The sequence below is a fragment of the Mchenga conophoros genome, linkage group LG19 (assembly GCF_057382185.1).
Source record: "Mchenga conophoros isolate Kocher_MC1m ecotype Shallow Benthic linkage group LG19, M_conophoros_male_GT1.1, whole genome shotgun sequence".
Lineage (NCBI taxonomy): Eukaryota > Metazoa > Chordata > Actinopteri > Cichliformes > Cichlidae > Mchenga > Mchenga conophoros.
Window position 1 is genome coordinate 17,946,819 of NC_140544.1, and position 14,115 is coordinate 17,960,933.

General features: G+C 40.6%; 2 protein-coding genes across 4 annotated transcripts in view; both read left to right on the plus strand.

The window, feature by feature from the left end:
• The first annotated feature begins 761 nt into the window (after positions 1–761).
• srsf5a (serine and arginine rich splicing factor 5a) lies at positions 762–6,509 on the plus strand. The gene is made up of 8 exons (XM_085256457.1): positions 762–920; positions 2,031–2,170; positions 2,259–2,329; positions 2,848–2,979; positions 3,523–3,592; positions 4,997–5,070; positions 5,151–5,255; positions 5,409–6,509. Exons 2-8 carry the CDS (start codon positions 2,045–2,047, stop codon positions 5,716–5,718), a joined length of 888 nt encoding a protein of 295 aa, XP_085112583.1. The 5' UTR covers positions 762–920; positions 2,031–2,044; the 3' UTR covers positions 5,719–6,509.
• A 3,398-nt stretch (positions 6,510–9,907) lies between these two features.
• pacs2 (phosphofurin acidic cluster sorting protein 2) overlaps positions 9,908–14,115 on the plus strand; it is a 69,765-nt gene continuing 65,557 nt past the window's right edge. For 2 of the 3 annotated variants that reach the window (XM_085256553.1, XM_085256554.1), the window contains exon 1: positions 9,908–10,254. In XM_085256553.1, coding sequence (XP_085112679.1) covers positions 10,136–10,254 — 119 coding nt within the window. In that variant the 5' untranslated portion in view covers positions 9,908–10,135. The remainder of the gene's footprint in view (positions 10,255–14,115) is intronic. The other variant, XM_085256555.1, reaches the window with a different exon arrangement.

Below are 14,115 nucleotides of genomic sequence, written 5' to 3' on the forward strand. Positions count from 1 at the left end.
AATAAGGAATACAAGAAAAAGATTTAAATTAAAAGGTCAAAGTCTACGCCTTTACATGCAGTATTTTGTATTTTTACATGCAATTCTATTTTTTACTCTTATTATTTTATTTTAACTGCAATTGTATGCATTGCCTTTTGGTATTTTGGAAAAACGTATTATTATTATTAGTAGTAGTAATTATTTTAAAGACTTGCGTTTTAACTTCCTAACACAGCCAGGCTTTCATTTGTTCATGCCATGGTAAGAGGTACTTATAAATTGGTTTATAAAGAACAAATTCAATATTGATAAACAGAGTAAGAGTTTTGTGAGTGGCAAGTTTACGCTTAGGTTTGTGCTTCAGCACGGTTAGGAAATGAGGCCTGTAGGGCTTGCGATACAGGATGTGAAAAAATGTTTTAATTTTCTTGAAAACTAACCCTACTTGTGATATATTATGTACAAATTTTAATAATCCTTAAGGAAATAATATCATAAAGGAGTAAAATCATTGCAACTAGTATGAAAATTACTTAAGATTAAGGCATGCAGAACGCTGCGTACCCAAGAATAGGCTGATATGAGTTGCCAAATCTGTGTCTTATCCTCCTTTCAAGTATTCGAAGACGCTAACCTTAATGCATGTACTCGTTTGTCGTTTGCACACATTCTTTGTTATTTTATGTGGATGGTTTATTATTTTAGCTGTAAATATTACTGGGGGTAAAGCCCATGGCTCTAACAGCGTAAACCTAGTTAAGCGTTACCTGCTGCAATCACGTGACACTGTGAGGGCAGCAACGCATTTTGCGGTCTCTGCTCTTTTTATGCTCACTCGCCATTTTGATTCAGCACAGTCGGTGACCTACTTTGAGCAGGAGCGAGCCAGCAGCGAAAGCAACAAGGCCCAAGCAGCTCTATTAGGAACAAAGAAACAGGTGAGCGGTTATTAAAGCGTATTTGTGTTATTTCAAGGATTTTGCGATTTTTGTCAAACGTTAAATTGGCGCGTTCTTCGCGCTGAAACCGAAGTTAGGTCACAGGCTAGCTTCGGCTAGCTGGGGATGACCTCGAGGCGAGCGTCAAGAGCGAAATTGTGATGAGGCCTGCTTGTGCTTACTGTTACCCAGCTAATATAGCACATTATTTGTCAGATCCGCAGTCTTTTACATCCCCTTACCAGCGATCCTCTAATTTAAGGTAGGATTGCAATAATAATCGACGCCGATGGTTTATCTGAGGCCGATTGGCAAGGCCCCAAGTCATTTTTCTGGTGTCTCATAATCGGAGAGAATCGATTATTTAATCATTACTGATTACCTGCAATGCAATCGGACTATTTTTTTTTCTCCTTTGATGCAGATCCATTGAGCTGTTTTAACGGGCCCCTTGATCGCCGTTGTTGTGCTGTCTGCACATTTCATATCGCATAAGACGAAAATGTGTGGAAATACCTGTAAATATTGATAAACGCGCTTTAAATTACAATTTAGCCGTGAGAATGATTGTACGGTTTCAGTCAATAGCTCCATACAAAACCGTTTTCCATTTTGAGCTCGATGATGCAAATAGCCTGCGAACCGTCGGGGTACGCTAAGCCCAGTTTTTTTTTTGCTTACAAGCTAAACTACACTCGTTTAAACCGGAGAGGGATCATGGTGCGTGTTCCGATCCTGTTGAGCTTTGTTCAGTTTGCCAGGGGCCTGTTTTTCACCCTAGCTTGAGTGTATTGCAAGTCTCTTTACGTTATGTGTCATGCAAATCTAAAACGGATTAACATAATTAATTTTGCTAAAGTTTCATAAAATACATGTAGTTTAAACTATCTGCTTTTTTTTCTTTTTGTGGTTAATATTTAATTTAGAAAATGGTTGATTAACTTGTATTTTTGCAGCGGATGTGACCTTTGTTTCAAGGGGTGTGGCCTGCTTATCTTGGCCATAAAAGGCAGCACATGACTAGCACATAAATAAAAAGCAACGAGTAAACACTTTGTGCGGTAAAAGCGCTGAGCTAGATGCTGTTAACTAATTACTCTTTCATCTCAGCTGATAAAATCATCATGAGTGGCTGCCGTGTCTTCATTGGACGCTTGAGTCCTCACGCCAGAGAGAGAGATGTGGAGAAGTTTTTCAAGGGCTATGGTCGCATCCGTGAGATCAACTTGAAGAATGGTTTTGGCTTTGTGGTGAGTTTGAGCATTTTTTTTTTGTGCAAAGTGAGAGTTTTCAAAGTGTTTTTGCTTATACATAATCACATTTTCCTCTTCCTTTCAGGAATTTGATGACCACAGAGATGCAGATGATGCTGTGTATGAGCTAAATGGCAAAGAACTGTGTAGTGAACGGTAATGATGTTGTCTTTATGTCTTATTTGGTGGGTGTGGGTCGGTTACATTTGACTTTTTTCCAGCAAGATATAATTGCTACTTTATCGCAGCTTATTAAGTTTATTTTTTGAGAACCTTACAAGCTGTTTATACTCTATGACCGAGCAGCTTCTTCATTTTATAAGTAAATTTCCTTGGCTGGTCCCGGTTCCTCTTTCTGTGCTGTTAGACTGCCACAGACCTTTTAAAGGCTCATTTGTGAGTGTTTGACACAACTCAGGAGGCCCTTCAAAACAAGAAGTAAACATTCAGACAGTGGCTGGAAAGGAGAACTAGTTCCTAGTTATTAAGAATAATTTCTCTGAGCTGATAACTTCTTTTTCCTCAGTCTTGCTTATCGCAAAATAATGACGTCAGGCTCCCTGTGGTGGAGCTGTCGCATGCCTGAGTCACATGGAGCACACACATTTAATCAGATATAATTACTTTGTATATAATCTGATAACACTGATTGAACCTCTTTTTTTGCCCATCAGGGTCACTATTGAGCATGCTCGCTCCAGAAGAGGAAGAGGTGGCGGCCCTGGAATGGGACGTTTCGGAGGCGGCGGCGGCGGTGGTGGTGGTGGTGGCGGCGGCTATCGTCAGTCTCGCAGCAGTGGATCCAGGTACAGCACATTTTCAGTAGCTTCCTTTAAAACAAAGTAATAATTTTATAAAAAGCACTTAAAGATAATATTCATGTAAAAAGAAATAATGATGTTAAATAAATAAAATTCTAATAAATGGACAGATGCAGATTAAATATTGATATTAGGTTGTAAACCTCTGACACGTGATAACAGATCCTGTTACGTGGAAACTGGGTGTGACAATAGTTTATCTGGTCCAAAGTCAAATACAGTCCTGTGACAGCTCAACCAATATTATACAAGCTGGAAAGATACACATACAAATTTGCATACATGTGGCAGGAAAGTAGGATTGAGAGTCTCTAATGGACTACACTAAAATAGGATTGGCCAGTGTTGAGTTTCACCTCTGAAGCAAACTCAAATATTTACAGAACCCTAAGGTAGACGGTGAACGTGACCAGACACCAGCCGTGTTTTCAGGCACAAAGGCAGATCCGGATGTGGATGCATTCACCGGATCTGTGCTCCTTACAGAAAATGTAATCAAAGCTGTGCTGGTGTTTGTTGCCTCTGCAGATATGGCCCTCCAGTGCGGACTGACCACAGACTCGTTGTGGAGAACTTGTCTTCGCGGACGAGCTGGCAGGTAAGAGACAACAGGACACAAGCTTTTTAAAAATGACCTAGTTTTGTAAAGGAGCAAAATTAATTTTATTGGCCGGGTCAGTTTCTTTAAACACACAAGGTACAGAAAACAACACATACCAGGCAATTTTCTATTTACTATAGGAAGCCCCCTAGTGTTTATAAATACTTTTTCCTTTTAAACACTCTTTTTTTTTTTTTCTCCACACAAAAGCACATGTTATTACTGATGCCAGGCATTCTAACAAAAACATTTAACTGTTTTTATTTATTTTTTTTTTCAAACAGCTGCTCTGATATGGTTTCCTTTGTATCAGAGGTAAATGCACACCCTCCACTGGGTGTCACAAGTGTGTAGCGCCCTCTGCTGGTTGTTTTTCTGAATAGTGTCCATTTGGTGCCTTTCCTTACACGCAGTTGCCGCTGATGTAAAGTCTTGGCTGGGCCCAGTAACGGGTGAGAGTGGTCTAGCGCAGGATACGGTAGCCTTAGGAGGTCCGTAGCCACAGTCTGGAGGTTCTGTGGGCTGGCACTCCCGACTGATGTAACCCCCCTCAAATCCACGGTCCCTACACTCTCCCATTTGGGTCTTTTTCTGTTGCTGATGGAGCTGTGGGGGGTGTTGGGTCGGGCGCACACCCCTCCTCCTTGATCTCTGGTGGTTCCTTACTTGTGGAGGCCGGATGCTGAGTCAAGGCCGAGGGCGTTTCTCAAGGGCTTAACACTGCATTGGTTCCCATTTGCTATTTGGACAAGTGGCTCTATGCTAATATCTTCCTGGGTATGGAGCGGTAAGTAGCATAAAACTCATGTGATTGGGTTTGTTTAGGGTCGGGTGGTAACGGGGTGTAGAGTTACAGTCCTAAAGGGGACTCACGTAAACAGTGTATCTCTGTTGAGCCAAATCTCTTTAGAACTAATACATCAACAAAAAGGAAGTCCACATTAGGGTTTTTTTCCACCTACCCATAGTTTTGCCTGTAAGTACATAGCATTATCTCAATCGTATAAATAGTTGGCATACAGAAATTCATCCGTTCACCCAAAAAAACCAAACACAGTTCTATGTTACCCTTCAGGCGTTTTATAATACAATTCAATCTGGTTTTGTTTGATGTGCTTAAAAATATAATTTAAGGGTACAAAAGGAATTTAAAAGAATAAATAAATGAAAAAGCAACACTTGTCCACTCTCAAAATGCAATTTGTGTGGCTCTTTTGTTTACGTGGCCTCCACTGAAATGGAAGCTTATCACTAAGTGACAAACGTCAGGACTAGATGACCCAAGTTTCAGTGGTTTCTTGCTGCCTGTTCATTTCTCTCCCTCCAGGTCTGAGAAGGCTCTCACTGACACCTCAGGTTTCATTCCCCGTTGCTAACCCGCCTTTATGCTTTTAAAAATAGGACCTGAAGGACCTGATGAGGAAAGCAGGGGAAGTTACCTTTGTGGACGCTCACAGACCCACCAAAAACGAAGGGTGAGTTGCTGTTTTTTGAGTTGAGCCTTTCTGTATTCCTAATGTGAACTGTTTGTCCACTAATTTCTCTTTTCATGCAGGGTGGTTGAGTTTGCATCCCGCAGTGACATGAAGAATGCCATATCCAAGCTTGATGGGACAGAACTGAATGGTCGCAAGCTGAAGATGTTTGAGGACAGCAGAAAGTAAGGTTTTTTAATTTATTTTAGGTTGTATCCATAAATTGTTCAGGAATTTGCGAGGTTTCAAGTCAGTTTGACAAACTGTTAAGAGATTTAATATTTTATTTTGAAAAGCCGAAACATTGTGTTGTAATTGCGCGCTCTCTCTCCCCGCAGTCACAGCAAGAGCCGCTCTCGCTCCCGCAGCTACTCCCGCTCAAAGAGTCGCTCCAGGAGCCGCAACCGCTCCAGGAGCCGATCCAGATCCGCCAGCCGGACTCCCGAGAAGAAGACGTCAGGAGGGGGCAAGGCCTCAGCCAGATCCCCGTCCCGCTCCAAGTCTCGCTCCAAGTCGCGCTCCAGATCTCGCTCGCGTTCACCTGCACCGGCTCAGGACAAACAGTCTCCCCGCTCTCGTTCCCGCTCTCGCTCTCGCTCCCAGTCCCGCTCTCGTTCCCGCTCCGCCTCAGCAGACAGCAAACACTGAGATGGGTACACCTGTATGTTGTAACATAGACTTGTAGTTGCTCGGTGTGGGTCTAAGTCTTTTTCCTTTCTTTTTTTTTTCCTTCTTTGTTTTAGTGAAGGGGATGCATTGCCTTTTTATATGGCTTCTTTTGAAATAAAGACTGTCATTAATGACACTTTCGTGTTTATTATTTGTAAATCTTAATTTTGGATGCGTCTCCGTAGAAGGAAGTTTTGTTTTTGTGAGATTTATGTATCCCATCTTTGTACAGGCATTTCATATATACGAAATACTCAGTTGGTGATGATGCCCGTTACAGTCTAAGCTGTCTGCCATGTTTTGATTCCATCCAGCACTCTGTGGCTTTTGGTCACGTCATTGATTCTCCAAAATGTTGACGAGTATGTTTTGGTAATGCGAGCTCCCGGTTGTTGCTGTGATTACGCTTGTGATGACGTATTTGTACACGTTTCATTCACTGCCCTGATATGTGAATCTGCAAAGACTTCAGCTAGTTATTTGTCTGGATTTTTTTTTCTTTCATTTTTGTAATGGATTTAGATTTGTTTTTAAATCATGGCCTTATTCCACCTGCTGAGTTTTCTTAATCTCCACCCTATTGGGTGTTGAGGGCCTGAACACGTTTGTCTCTAAATAAGTTTATAATTTGATACTAATAAAATGCCCACTGCATTTCCTTTCCTTTTTTTATGTCAGTTTTTTAAAATACTTTGTGAATGTGGTTCAAGAGATTCACATACGCATTAAAATTTCTGCGATTGAACTCAATAAAGCTTCACAACTGTTAATTCTGTTCGTTTGTCGTTTCTCAAGTCAGTATTGAGCAACATTAATTAAAATTGGAGGGTTTGCAGTGCAGGTGCTGCAGCTTTCTTGTGTGCACATACAGTAGTGGATAAGCTTGAGAGTGAAGATTAAGCCAAGCTCATAACTACCACAAGATCCTGTTTGAACACGTGTGGCTCAAACCTTGCTGTAATGAAGCTGATATAGCAAAGTGCAAACATTTATGGGTTGTATTAAGATTTTGACTTTATTTCAAGTCCTCTGATACAATTCAAGGCTTTTTGTTTAGATATTCTATGTATTGTACAATGAAGAGGCACACAGGGTGAAAGTCAATGGCTCTTAGGTGTAATAAAACTGCAGTTGTGTTCGAAGTTTACATACACACATAGGCATGAATGTGGTAATTTGCTGCTTTCCATGATTTCTTTGAACGGTTCTTTTTTCGGTGTGGATACAGAATATATCTTTAATGACTTTAAAAACAATTCTGAATTTATTTTTGGCTCAGTTATATAAACATATTTCAGATATTTGGTTAAATCCCCCTTAGCAGGTTACACCTCAATTAGATGCTTTTGGTAGCCACAAACAAGCTTCTTGCTTAATTCTGGCTCGATATTTGACCACTACTCTTGGTAGAATTGTTAAATTGATTGCATTTCCTGCTACTGACCTGTTGAGGGTACTTGAGTTGAGATCAGGATTTGGGAAGACCATTCCAGAGTGTTAGCTTGCTCTATTCATTTACACAACCAGTATCTTTGAATGTATCTTTGGGATCATTGTTTTTTTGGAACCCCAGATTGTGTCGAAGTTTCAACCATCTAGCTTTTGATTTGAGGTGAAGTTTCTGTGTACATTATACCACCTGCTTTATGCAGTGCCCAATCCTAAATAAATGCAAACTTGTGCACCCAACTCTTATTTTTTAAGAAGCACTTGTTTTTGACTTTTGGGGCTGGTCCCAAAAGCGAGTCACTCCCCATAGACTTCCATGTTAAAGGGCCCAACTTTACAGGATTATAAAAGCTAACTATAACGACATCATGGGGCCAAATGTATTTGGAATACATCTGAATACTGGGCACACATTTGACTAACAGGTGTTCCAACAAAGACATCTGTACCTGGTGTGTGCTAACTGGACCTCTCTGCTATGTTTGGGCTGTTGGTGCATTTTGCAGTTTATAACTTATTGCTCCTCCCTTTCATCCACATATGATCACTTCTGGCTCCAGTGGTGACTACATCCACTTTTTTGTACAGTCTTTGGCTCTGACGGCCTTTATACTGAGAAAAACCTGATTTTGAACAGTAAAAAATTAATTAAAGTTCATTTTTTCGCTTGTTCAAGGGGACAGAGGGGCGATTACTGAGCAAATATGATTATAGACAAGCTTTCTGAGGATTAATATAGTAACAGCTTATCCAGGAGCTCATGCTAATCCTTAAAGTGGCCACGTGCTTTAAAGATGAGTGGTTTCTCTTTACGTTACTCACCGTTAAAGAGTAAAACATGTTTGTTGCGGTCTTGGTTAAATGCAAGCAGTTTTTATTACTTTGGCTTTAATCCCATTCATCGTGGTCACCACATGGTGGCAGTGTCTACTCGCATTGCAAAGTCGCTGCATGGCTGTACATGAGTGATCCACCATTAGGGATGACAATAATCAGGACATGATTTTCCAGGTGAATGAATGGAAATAATTTACGCAGGTAAACTGCTGTGATTTTAAGAGTGAAAGATGTAATCACGCAACTCGAGCCGTTGAAATGGAATTTAACATGGAGTTTTTGCATATCTATCTATCTATCTATCTATCTATCTATCTATCTATCTATCTATCTATCTATCTATCTATCTATCTATCTGTAGTTCAATGTTGCTCCACCCCCAGCTGCTCTCACAGCAAAGCTTTGTTGTTATTATTGTTGTATCACTCAGGTATCACTCTACCTGCCACTGCAGGGAAGGAAGTCCTGCGGTGACGTTTTGTTCTGGAGAGAAATATATGAGGGATAATTAATGCCCTGTTGAAGCGCAATGAATGCAAAGGCAGTCAAATTTAAGTGCCAGACTTATAGAAGGAAATTAATGCCATATTTTAAAAACAAAAACAAAAACAAAGGTTTTGCATATAATGACTTAATCTTAGTGAGATACTAAAAGCTGTATGCTTTCTTACCACTGCAGTATCTTTGCAGTAATAAAGCTCCTTGAGTCTCTCAGTGGAGGAAGTATGATACTCAGACACTCGTTTTGCCTTCAAGGAAATGGTCTTTGTTATATGGTAATAAACACTTACTTTATTAGGTATTCATCTTGTTTATGTCTAATTCTGGCCCTACCATCCAAATGTGTCATTAGAACTGAAAAAAACTAAATAACACACATCTCTTGCTGTATAAGTAACATCCTAACACTTTCCTTTTTAAATAAACAGTGTCACTGTGGTATTACAAAATGCTGTTTCATCAGTCTGAAACGCACCAACTTCCTCAAATTGCCTCGTTTATCTCACAGCGACACTGATCCAACATACAATAAAACTTAACGCTATTTGATGTCAGTGTTGCTAAGCTTTTAGCTGAACTGCAATCGGTAGAAATGATTATCTGGAATAACTGCCACTACGCCACTATTTGAGCTTTTATGGTTTCACATCAGTTGGAGGGTTTCGTGATGTAAGGTTGTGATAGTTATAGTGTTCTATCTGAAGTTGGTGTACTGGGTTTAACAGCTGCTGATAGATTTAATTTCCTTTTGTTTATGGATGCACTGATTTTGCTTTTTTGGAGAAAGACACGACTCGTGGTGCATATTTGCAGGACTCGGCTTGATAAAATAAATTTACTGTACTGCAAAGATGAGTCCAACTGTGGGGTGGACTAAACCATTTTACCATCTGTTTCCATCCATCCTTTTCCACTTATCTAGTTAACCTAACATACAACTCCACAGAGAAAAGGCCCAGCAGGCTGGTGGATTTCAAATCTGTATCTCTAAATATGGAAATGCAAAACTGCAAACAAAACAGGCTTTGGAGGACTCCTGCCACTGTCTGTCCTTAGGTAGTCTCTCCCACTCACTCCACCCCACCTCAGCAACTAGGGCCCCCTGGTAAAAGCACTGAGTTACTCCCATCTGATTGGTTGATTAAATATTTACATTAACATGCAGTTATACAAGTGCATGCTCTCTTACCACAGTTTTATCATATAGCTGGCATCATATGTCATATCATACATGCTTTTCCTTTACAAGACACATTTTATTATCTGGTGCAAAAACAAAAACACAATGCAATGAATGCTGTGAATAAGTGTGTGAGTGGGTAAAACGTTCCCCTCCCTCCCGCAACAGGGCGGCACGAATCGCCCTCCATACACTCAGAGCAGCGTGGTAGGCACAACAAGCTCAGCGGTGGCTCCGCTGCAGTCCCTCCCTGGCACAGAGGACCACACCGGAGAAATGAGCTCGTCCTCCGCCGTCTGCACTGCATTAACGTGAGTGCGTAACGGCTCTTTTTCACGGAAACACACGCGTATACAGAGGACCTGCACCGGTCTGCTGTTTCCAACCCCCCCAGCTTGGTGTCGGATAGTCCCACCGGCAGCTCGGACCATGGCGGAAAGAAGCGGCCGGCTGAGTTTCCCCGGGAGCGGGGCTCTCAACAGACCGGTTCCCATGAACCTGTTTGCAACGTGGGAGATAGACGGATCGTCCCCGAACTGCATCCCGAGGTAAAACGCGGCTGGCGCCGTATCTCGGTGTCCTTTTAAACTTTAAATGCGACGCTTGCACCGTGCCATACGCGCAAGCTGTCAGTTGTCAGTTGGCTAACGTTACGCTTGCACCAGCTAGCTGTATCATCATGCCAAGTGGATGCCCATGCAGGCAGGCCCTGCACCGGGATCCTCCATCCATCTGCAGCACTGTTTGAATGTAAATATTGCAAAGGGAGGGTAAACTGTGCCTTGTTGGTAGGCTACAAAAACAAACACGTTCAGTGCAAGGTTACATCCCACCGTGAAGGTGTGTGTTCTGCAGAAGAATGAAAGGTAACCAGCCCCGTGCCAGATCACTGTGCCCCGCTTCATGCATCATGGAGACCCAGTGGGTTCATTGGGTTCTTGTGAGCCCCCCCCCATCCTCCACCCTCCACCCTCGAGGAGACTTAAATGCAGTGTGCATTCCAAGGTTGCCCCGATTTGGGTGCATTTCTATGATTTCTAGTGTTCCTCATCTCAGCACTGGTAACATTTCACCCATGATAGGAGAGCAGCTCACAACAATTTTCACTATTGATTGTCTTCTGCCAGAAAGTATAGTTTAATACCTTCACAGACAATAATATCTCAAAGTCTCTGGAGGCTTTGGCATTGTTTTTAGTTTACTGCCTCATATCTCCCACTATGTAAACATACTGTAAAAAACAAAAAACAGCCAAGAAACTTCAAAATGTCATTTCTGTAACTTCTCTTTAAATTTGTGTGTGCAGCTGCTGAAAAAGCAACAAGCAATTTTAATTTTCCTTTGTTGCCTATTTGTTTTTCAATACTCAAAACAAAAAAAGCTCTGTGTAGGTGTGTTTGGTTCTTTTAAACTTATGCCTTGCCCTCAGGTTGCAAACAGAACAGAGCAGTGTTTGTGTAGTTGTTCTCAGCTGGAGTGTCACTGTGGTTTTACTGGACTGCGCTCCTAAAACCCAACAATGTCTAATTATACGGTGATTCAAAAGGGAGAAAAAAACCAGCAAATTTTCACTTTTCTGATGCTGGAGTTAATTACAGTAGCGTAAACGGTTCATTCATTATTCAAATGAACATGGGTATATAATTAAGGCTATAGTAAATACAGGAATATATGAGATGTCCTCCTCCTCTGAATATATTTGTCTGTTAGGCTTTTCCATATATAGTCATGGTAAAAAGAAAGTACAGTTTTAATGTCTAACATATCAGGACATAACAAAAATATCCTGGCCCTTAACAGGTCTTAATATTTGGTAAATACAACTTCAGGTGAACAGAAACGCATGACCTATCATGCTTTTATTTATCAGCTTGACTCATGCACTTGAGTAACTGATCATCAGTAAACGTGAGCTCCTTTATAAAAGCTAAAGTTTTGGTGGTCTGGAGCATTCAGGTGTGGTTTAAAAGAGAATTTACATCACCACTGAACCAATCTTTCCTGTTCATCAATCTGGGTGGACAGATTGATGGACAGGAAGTTGTTTAAAAGGCCATTTCCAAACGATTTGAAGTCCATCATTCTACAATGAGAAAGATTATTCACAAGTGGAAAACAAGACGTTTGGACGGGCATCCCAGCAAATTCACCCCAACAAAAAAGAAGTTAGTTACTATGTTAAATGTTAAACTTATTAACGGTACAAATTTCCAGGAGAAAGCATTTCTAAAAAGAACAAACCACAAGACTTTGGCAGCAGCGTCCAAAAGACAAATTAGGCCAAAGTAGTTATGACTGGTTATAGTGAAAAGAGAAGGGAAACATCAGCAGGTGGTGGAGGGTTGATGATTTGGGCTTGTTTTGCTCCCAGAGGACTTTGGGACCTTACAGTCACTGAATCAACCATGAACTCAGATGTATATTAAAGTATACTGGAGTCAAATGTGAGTCCATCTATCCAACAGCTACAGCTTGGGCAAAACTTCATGCAACAGGACAACGATCCCAAGCACAGCAGCAAATCTGCAACAGAATGACTGAATTGTTTTGATGGGCCGTTACAAAAGCTGTTCATAAACAAATGCCCACAAACCTCAATGAACTGAAATGACATAAAAATAGTGGGCAAAAATCCCCCACAATGATTAGAGAAATTGATAAAGTCAGACAGGAAACTGATTACTTGAAGTTGCTGCTGCTAAAAGTGAGTCAACAAGCTACTGAATCATGGGGTGTACTTAGTTTTGTTAGTTTTTCAGATGCTGTTTCAATAGACACAGTGTAATATGTCATGTGTTGTCATTCATCTTGGCTTGTAGTTACCTAATTTTAAGACCAGCTAAGGAGCAGTTGATTGTTCACTGTGGCGTTATGCATAAAACCTTATAATTGAAAGAGGGTTTACTTTCGTTTTGCTATAACTCTGTGTTTGAAAGCCTAATGCAAATGTTCAGTTTGAGAATAATAATTCTGAGTGTCAGACCTTGAGCTCAAACGCTGGGTTATCGCACAAAATAGTCGGTCTGATTATGAAGTGGCATTGAATTAAACCACAGCCTTGGTATAAAACCTTGGTCAGCAGTTCTACAAACTATCCTTTAAACCTGATCTCTTCCGATATTTAATGTTGTAACTATCAGCACAAGCATGTAATGTGGTTAGATATTTTTTTGAATTAAAAACAGATATGAGGCATTTCAGTACGAGTATAACTGTAAATAAATCTATGTTTACAGGCATATAATCAAATAAAGTTGTATTTTTCCCCCCATAAAATCAGAGCCAAAACCTCATTAGAGGAGGTCAGAAAAGAAATCTTTTTTTTTAATGGTCGTATATCAGATTAAAATACGGTAACTATTCAGCACTTGGATGCAACACAGACAAAATCCTGCTGTCAGACTTCGGTCAGCATCTGTCAGGCTGCAGAGAAGAGGGAAAACGCTGCAACTGATACAGAATATGGAGGAGTATGTTTGTGTGTTTATTTACTTTTTTTAAAACTCTCTCTCTTCAGCCTCGATCTATCCTCTTAAGTTAATACCTTCAGTGGGCATTAAATTGCATGGCTTTTAGCTGAAATAAAACTAATTCATTTCCAGGAATAGCATAGTCGAGATGTTATTCAGCTGAGTGGACAAGTGGATAAAAAGGTTCCTGTAACTAAAAAGTCCCGGGTTCAATCTGCACCGACCCTGCACGTCTGTCAGCAACAAGAGCAGCGTGGGCTGGCGTATGAAGCTGCTTTACAGAGTGGATTTACTTCGCTTAATGTGTTCGTGGGCTCAGACACTGCAGCAACTCGCCTGCTAGTGTGAAGTGAATTCAAGACCTTTAAAGGCTGTAGCTCTCTATTGACTGCTGTCTGTCAGAGTTTAGACAGGAGGAACTCAGCTTGTTAACCAGGTGTCAAATCAACTGTCTTCCTCTGTCAGTCTCACACGGGAACTAAATAAACTGAACGCCTCACTGCCTGCACTACTATCTACTTCTTTTAGTATTTAGTTGTTTTTTGCTGAAACAATGGAGAGGCTCTTCTTTCAGTTTTCTTTTCATGTAGTATAATTCATGGTTATGATAATTAAAAATTTAGCTTTGGATAAATAGTGTGAAAAATGAACTTGGTTGTTTCTATTATTCCAAAACATAGACTGTATATAAAAGATGGATCGGGAAATGCAGAAGACCTTTAAACCTGCGTTTCTTTCCCCTAATGGTCAGCAGGAGGTCTTTTTTTTTTTTCCACTTACAAAAAGAAGTCTGATTGAGAAAAGACCAGTAAATACATTCGCATTAAATGTAATAATCTTCAGCGGTAGCTTCAGATCATGAAATGTGTTAATGCTCATTTTGTAAATTGTATGCTTTAGGGCATGGGCACCTTATGTTTGACAAATCAGTCAGGGTCT

What these genes read in the sequence shown, in the direction of transcription:
- srsf5a (XM_085256457.1), top strand. Translation starts at nt 2,045, where the DNA reads ATGAGTGGCTGCCGTGTCTTCATTGGACGCTTGAGTCCTCACGCCAGA. An exon ending in AGACCCACCAAAAACGAAGG is followed by an intron (nt 5,071 to 5,150) that starts GTGAGTTGCTGT and finishes CTTTTCATGCAG; the next exon opens with GGTGGTTGAGTTTGCATCCC. An exon ending in ATGTTTGAGGACAGCAGAAA is followed by an intron (nt 5,256 to 5,408) that starts GTAAGGTTTTTT and finishes CTCTCCCCGCAG; the next exon opens with TCACAGCAAGAGCCGCTCTC.